This window comes from Zingiber officinale, chromosome 3A (assembly GCF_018446385.1).
Source record: "Zingiber officinale cultivar Zhangliang chromosome 3A, Zo_v1.1, whole genome shotgun sequence".
NCBI classification, from domain to species: domain Eukaryota; kingdom Viridiplantae; phylum Streptophyta; class Magnoliopsida; order Zingiberales; family Zingiberaceae; genus Zingiber; species Zingiber officinale.
In genome coordinates, this window is record NC_055990.1 from 55,997,256 (window position 1) to 56,004,358 (window position 7,103).

Genomic DNA, 7,103 nt, shown 5'->3' on the forward strand with positions numbered 1-7,103 from the left:
TCAAGAGCCAAGGATAAATTCTACTGTTGCAAGTGTAGTCCAAGAAGCTAGAAATACTCAAATACAACATCAAAAGAAAGACCAAAGCAAGCAGCCATTAAGCACTACAAGTGCAGTTCAAGAAGTTAGAATGCAGCAAGAAAAGTTAGAAGTAAGATCTACTTTGATGCAACATGGAAAGCAAGAACAGAGAAGAAGCTATTAGCCATTGGAAGTGCAGTCCAAGTAGGAAGATTTACTCAAACACACCACAAAAAGCAAGACCAGATGAGGCAATCCTTAGCCACTGAAAGTGAAGTCGAAGTTGGAGGATCTACTTACATTCCAAGTCAAAAAGACCTTGATAACCATGCATTTTTAGTCCAACCTGAATCATCTAAGAAGATTGATGACCAAAATGACAGATTTTGTCCAAATAATTTGAAGAGACAACTGAGAAATACAATAGGAGATCATGGTCAAGGATCTACGGAAGAACAACCAGCCTCTAAGAAGCCAAAGACTACTTCAAAGTGTCCTGCTATATCACTTGAAAAATATATTAATAACCATAGGGATCAACTTGAAGAAGAGGAATTAGAAGATGAAGAGAGTGAAGAAAATGACATAGAACAAGAAGTTGAAGGGGATATCAACTTTGAAAATGAAGAAGATGAGGATACTAATGACAATACAACCGAAGGTAACATTTTTTCTAGTTTAAGGGGATATCAACTTTTGATTTTAACTCATTTGTGTTTTAAGTGTCTTTGCTTATTTTAGACATTATGAAAATATGAAATTTCTTGTTTATTCATTATGTTAATTAGGGGCAACATCGAAGAGAAAACGGGGAAAGACATTGTGTAAAAAAGTTCATGAACGATCAATAAATGATAGACAAGAAATCATCTTGAATAAAGAAGGAGAACCCGTTGGACCAGACCAGAAGACAGTTTCTCAACTTAGTAGTTTCTTGGGAACAATAGCAAGAAGTGCAGATTTTTGTCCTCTTACTTACACAAATTGGAAAGCTATACCAAACAAACAACACATATGGAATTATATCAATGTATCAACTTTTTTACTTTTGTGTTTCTACTACATGTGTGTTTTTGTATTTTTATAAATTAGATCTTTATAACTGCTTTACTTTTCTTGGCAGCAAAAATACATCATTCCAGAAAAAGGGGAGAAGGCTGTGTATGGTATTATAAATGATGCTTGGAGGCGATATAAATGTTGGATTAAGAAAATTCATTTCACCGAGTATACAACCATGCGCGAGCGGCTGAAAAATCGTCCTCAAGACATACCAGAAGCACACTTTAGAGTGTTGATGGATTATTGGAGACTTGAAACCATTCAAGTAAGATACATATTTTTATAATTAAGTAATATTTTATATTATATTTTTCATGTTTGATAAAATTCATTTTTCATTGATGAATTTAGGAAATAAGTGATCAAAATGCTAAAAATATTGCTCAGCAAAAATGGAGACACCGTGCAGGGCCTATAAGTTTTGCTTGTATAAAGGAGAGATTGGTATTCTATTCTATTTGTTATAAGCATACATTTAAATTGGCCTAAATTTAGTGCTTAAATCATTATTTTCTTCATGCAGAGTGCAAGCAATGAGGATAAAGAGTCTCCAACTCAAGCTGAAATGTTCATTGAAACTCGACAGAGAAAGAAAGGAAAACAACTAGATCAAGAAACAAATAATGCAATTGTAAGTGTTTCTGTACGCTTTACATGTCAAATGTAATTATTCACTATCACAATTAACATTACTTATACAATTGCTAGACAAAACTTCGAGACTTGATTGAAAATTCTAGTGTACCTTCTACTGAGGCTTTTAAGACTATATTTGGCAAAGAGAAGCCAGGAAGAGTGCGATGTTATGGAAGAACTACAACACCTACACTCTTAAAAAGAAATGAAGAAATAGCAGAAATTGAGAAAAGGCATGCTAATGAAGTCAAACATTTAACTGATAAGGTGCATGAGATAGAAGGGAAACATGAAGAGATGGAGGTGAAACATAGTAAAGAGATGGTGGTAATGGAGCAAAAATTTCATCTTCTTCTAAGGACCATGTTAAATCAAAATGACTCAAGAGTAGACATGGAGTCTTTGGCAGCTTTGTTATCTCCATGTGATGCTAATAGTGGTCTACGTTCATCCACATCTACTCATGCTCCAAATAATCCCAAGGTAAAAATGAAGTTCATATTAAATAAATATTTTTGGAATTTGTTCAAATATTTATGCACTCAAGGCATAACTTGTGGTAATTCCCTTTTTCAATAGACTTATTGCATCCTTGGTATACCTGTTAACTTGACTTATTGCACGTAACCTCTTGACTTATTGCATCCTTCAATAGACTCCAAATTTAGTTATTAGTTAGATCTTCATATCTTGTCCTTGGTACTCCAAATTTATGTCATTCAACATGAGTCACGTCATCACCATGAGTCAACATTTATCTAATAATTTATTCAACATTTATAACTCTCTAGTAGCTATGATTTTTCAATTATTATTTATGATGATTGGTGAGGTCTTAATATTTTAACTTTTATATACAGGATCCTAATATGGATGGTGATCATGTGGAAGAAGATCAAATGTTGGACATAGAAGCGGAAGAAGATGATGCTATATAGCTTGATTTTTTAGTACAAGTACTGATAGTGGATGAAGGTCAAATGTGGATGCAGATCAAATATTTTGATCAGTAATGATAGATGACAAATGATTTTATATTTTGTGTGCAAAGATTTAAGTTTAAGGTAGAGAAATATTAAGACAAATGTAGATGAAGATGATGCATACTTTGTTAATTAGTATATTTGTTTGAGTATTATAATATTTTGTTTTGGATAACAATGTAATTAATTTTCTTCAATATGTATGTGGATGATTAATATAGTTTGAGCATGTTTTTCTTTAATTGGTATAATTTTCTTCAATTGGTATATTTTCAGTATTAATTTTTTCTGTTGCTATCAACAACAACAGTTTTCCTCTGTTGTTATCAATAACACCAGTTTTCCTGTGTTGCAATCAAAGGCAACGGTTTTTCCTGTGTTGCAATCAAAGGCAACGATTTTTTCTGTTGCTATCATAGATAACGATCATAAACCGTTGGCATAGAATGATTAAAAAACCGTTGGTTAATATTCATCAAAGGCTACGGTTTTTTTTATAGTGTTGCGAATTATTAGTAAAACCGTTGCCTAAACAAAAGGCAACGGCTGACTATACCACGGTTTAAAAACCGTTGTCTAAAGAAAAGGCAGCGGTTTTTATACTTTAGGCTACATTTTTTGGACGTTGCCATTGGTGAAAAATGTTGTAGTGAATGTTAAAAAAAATTATCTAAATATTAGCGAGAAAATTAAATTTTATATAAAAATAATGTTTTATTTTTAAAAAAATAAATCAATTTTTTTTTTAAAACGGTCATTTTAATCCCAAATTAAACTTAGTAAAAAAATTAAAATATATTATTATTATTATTATTACCTAGATCTAGGGAAATCTTGAGAGGGGCTGCAGATGTTTAGCACACATGTCTCCTGAGCAACGCGAATTAAGTTAGCACAGGAATTGAAGAAGCAAAGTTCGTTCAAACTCCACGCTTGTTCCTAGCTTGCAAATTCCATTAAGCAGACTCTCTGATTCGACTCACATTAGCATTGCCATTAATTCAAAGAAAGCGGAAAGGAACGCCGTAGCCAAGTAGTTAGCCAAAAGTAAGATTATATATATATATATATATATAACAACTAACAAGACCAGCTATTCCCTAATTCGGAAAGGTCACTCAGTGCTACACTTACTGCTTATGCCAAATCACCTCAAATCTTATCAACGGCAGCCAGGAATAAAGACAAGACGCAGAGTGAATGTGGAGATCGGATCAAAGGCTTTATTATCTCGCCTCGCCAGATGGCAGTATGGAGTCGACTATAATAATATTGCTTAAATCACTGTCATTCGAATCTTATCGCAAGCAAATATGCATGCAAAGGCCGATTCTTTGACTTTGGGTCGTCCAACACGGAATCCATATGCCTGCCATCCAATCCAACTATTTCAATCCCATTTAAGTTTCGTCGCCAAGAATCGTTATCATTCTCGACTTAAAATGGCATTTTGATTACTCAAGCTTGAACAGTGCGTGAGCAATGATGTCACTGCCCGTTTGTCTTTCTCCTAATTGAACAAACTATTCTTTAATCGTCAGTGGAAAATGAAGCTGGCAAAAGAACAGGTAGGAATATAACACCGAAAAGAACGTATAGAATTGTTTGCCTTCTCTTCACGCCTTAAGTTCTCTCTCACTGCAGCAGATTTATTCATAGCTGATAGCTGAGGTCGATTGACGAGGAAATTGATAGTTTAAATGCACAAAAAGACAAGCTAGCTGGTAATAATAGAAAAGGACGATGGCTGTGGCCTTGTTGCGCTGGCTTCAGCGGGTTAAACTGAACCTTTTCCCTTTTGGAAAAGGAGGGGGCAATTTTGTCCTGTTCAAGTGGAATCGTGATTCTTTAGCTATCTGTTCATTCGCATGAGTCACAATTGGATGGATAGATCTATTATGTAGAACAAGTTAAATAAGTTTCTCAAATCAAATGGATTGATTAAAGTTAAAACAAATCATCGATATTTTCTGGCCCTCTTGTAGAATAAATCCAACTGAAGTAGTGTGGTATATCTTCTATTTATTCTCATTGTAGCTTTTTTAACTAACACAATAGACTTAACGCACCAGCCGTTTTGGCCGGCCTTTATTCTTATTCTCTCCTCTCCTCTCCTCTCCTCTCTAGAAGAAGAGGTTCTTCAGGGTCTGAATAAAGAGAAGAATCTTTTTCATTTCGATAATCCCTTCCAGCTCGGTATATATATATATATATATATATATATATATATAATACAGCAACATTTGTGCTTATTTGAGATTATGCCAGAGAATTTTTCCTTTCCGTACGCATTCCAGCGATATATTTCTTCTTTGAAAAGGAGGAACCATATCCTTCCTCTTTTGCATGCTTCAGCCGCAGTGTATTATTTCTAGTCATATCTCATATACGTTCTCTTTTGCGCCCGAAACAAATCTCCTTTTGTTTGGATTCCTTTCATTAATTAAGAATGCAAATACCAATACGAAATTAATATACGTAATCAATGCAGAAAACTAGAGGAGTCGCCAAAAGCCGTGCGTGCAGGAAGACTTCCAAAACAGAATCGATACACGTACGCACGTACCGGGAAGAGATTGGTGGGAGGGAGAGGTGGGCAGATTTATTGTTTGAGTTTTTTTCGAATCATGCATTGTTGCATCGATATGTGTTGAGATAGGATTAGGATAGCAACAGTGTTCAAGAGAGCAATAAATACTAATGTATGTGCAATTGGATAAACAACTGAAACAAATCAGCAATAATAATAATAAATAAATAAAAGGCCCTCTTCCCTCTCCTCTCCCTCTATATAAACCCTCGCGTCCCTTCACTTCCTCACCACAGCAGCAGCACTGCAAGCTTCTGCACCATACAGCGTCATGGTGGAGTAATCATAGCGTGTTTGTGGGAAATGGAGTGGATTAATGGAGGTTGACAGAAGAGAGTGAGCACCCATGGTGCTTTTCTTGCATGAAGAAGAAGCCATGCTTGAAGCTATGCGTGCTCACTTCTCTATCTGTCACCCACCACCAACCCTAGATTATATTCCTAGCTCTAGGGTTATGGTGTTAATCAACTTTCGCCTTCCCCATCCTCTTGCAAAACCCTAATATTTCGTCCATTAAATAGTTTTTTCACAATATATTCTGCACTTATAGTCGATCTGGTAACAGTACCATGCATATTTTTATATATGGAAACTATATATATTTATATTCGATATGTCGAAATGAGTTTCTTTATTCCCTTTTTTTTTTCAGGTTAATTCTTTTCATGTTGCAGGGAGTATAATACTTTGTGTGCGTGTTTCTTGAGCACTTGTAGGAAAAGAATCGAAGAAGGTTTCTATAATTTTAGATATTTTTAAGGGGAGAAGGTAAAGGCTCAAGATCAAGCAAAATTGAATATGTGCCATGAAGAGAATAGAATATATGCGAAGATGATATATTTCAATGGAAAAGGTAAATTATTCCAAGTCGATGGAGGAAGAATCTTCAGTTTCCTTTAAAGTCTAAATGCACTCGTCTGCACATACAAGAAACTTGAAATAGGCTCCCAAGTTCTTATTTTCTTTCCAAATGCAGTAAGTATTTTTTTTTAATGCTGTTTTACTTCATTCTATCTTCAAAGCACTTGAAACCCTAAAATCAAAAGATCTTCATCTTTATAACAATTTTTTTTTTAAAAAATAATACTCCCATAGCATTGAATAAGTACTGCTATTCTTGCTACTTCTTTAATTTAAAAAGAGGTTTTTGATTTCTATATTTCAGTGAGTTATAGAGATGAAGATGGAGTAAAGTGGTGCTCGAGCTTGTCCTTATCCTCAATAAAAATGAGAGAATTATGAAATGAGATGTTCTATGTCATCCCTTCTCTCTCTTGTTTTATTTGGGGATGTTCTATGAATTACGTCTTTTTTTGTTGTAAAATAGAGTTGATTGGAATTGCTATGCCAGTTGAATTGGAGGTTGTCTACATATCTTATTTGTGTTTTTTGGTTCAATTTGGGATGTATTGAATTGGAATTAAAAAATCAAAATTTTTTAGGTATTAATAGCATATTATATGACATAAATAAAGAATATTCATTGCTATTTCGAGTTATAAAAATTTGAGTCAAAATAAAATTAAAATTTAACGCTAATTTGTTTTTTTATGTTTGAATCAAAATCATGTAGATCCTCTATGCTTGTCAAGCCAGTAGAAATATTTGTATTATCTACGAGTACAACAACAACCAAGTCACATCCAATATATTTGTTGGGATCGGATGTTTTATATGAGTAAAAATGAAGAAAATATACTCAGTTAATTCACACTTCAATGCTTTACATTGAATAGTATGGATATTAAAGGAAAATGAAAAAGTTAATCACAGGAAATCTTGTAAAAATTAATTTCTAAAATCTTAGTTTT

The 7,103-nt window shown here is 33.8% G+C and overlaps 1 protein-coding gene and 1 long non-coding RNA gene across 2 annotated transcripts; both read left to right on the top strand.

Moving 5' to 3' along the window:
- Positions 1-267: 267 nt before the first annotated feature.
- LOC122050428 lies at positions 268-2,657 on the top strand. Its single transcript, XM_042611330.1, has 7 exons — positions 268-682; positions 855-1,051; positions 1,145-1,348; positions 1,435-1,527; positions 1,607-1,714; positions 1,792-2,202; positions 2,580-2,657. Exons 1-7 carry the CDS (start codon positions 268-270, stop codon positions 2,655-2,657), a joined length of 1,506 nt encoding a protein of 501 aa, XP_042467264.1.
- A 2,275-nt stretch (positions 2,658-4,932) lies between these two features.
- Positions 4,933-6,739, top strand: LOC122053763. The gene is made up of 3 exons (XR_006132344.1): positions 4,933-5,064; positions 5,194-6,267; positions 6,458-6,739. It is a non-coding gene; the product is annotated as an uncharacterized LOC122053763 (long non-coding RNA).
- The last annotated feature ends 364 nt before the right edge of the window (positions 6,740-7,103 follow it).

Excerpts from the sequence above, each read along its gene's own strand:
- LOC122050428 (XM_042611330.1), top strand. The coding sequence starts at position 268 with ATGAGGCAATCCTTAGCCACTGAAAGTGAAGTCGAAGTTGGAGGATCT. Across the intron at positions 1,052-1,144 it reads ACATATGGAATTATATCAAT|CAAAAATACATCATTCCAGA; the intron begins GTATCAACTTTT and ends TTTTCTTGGCAG. Across the intron at positions 1,349-1,434 it reads GGAGACTTGAAACCATTCAA|GAAATAAGTGATCAAAATGC; the intron begins GTAAGATACATA and ends TGATGAATTTAG.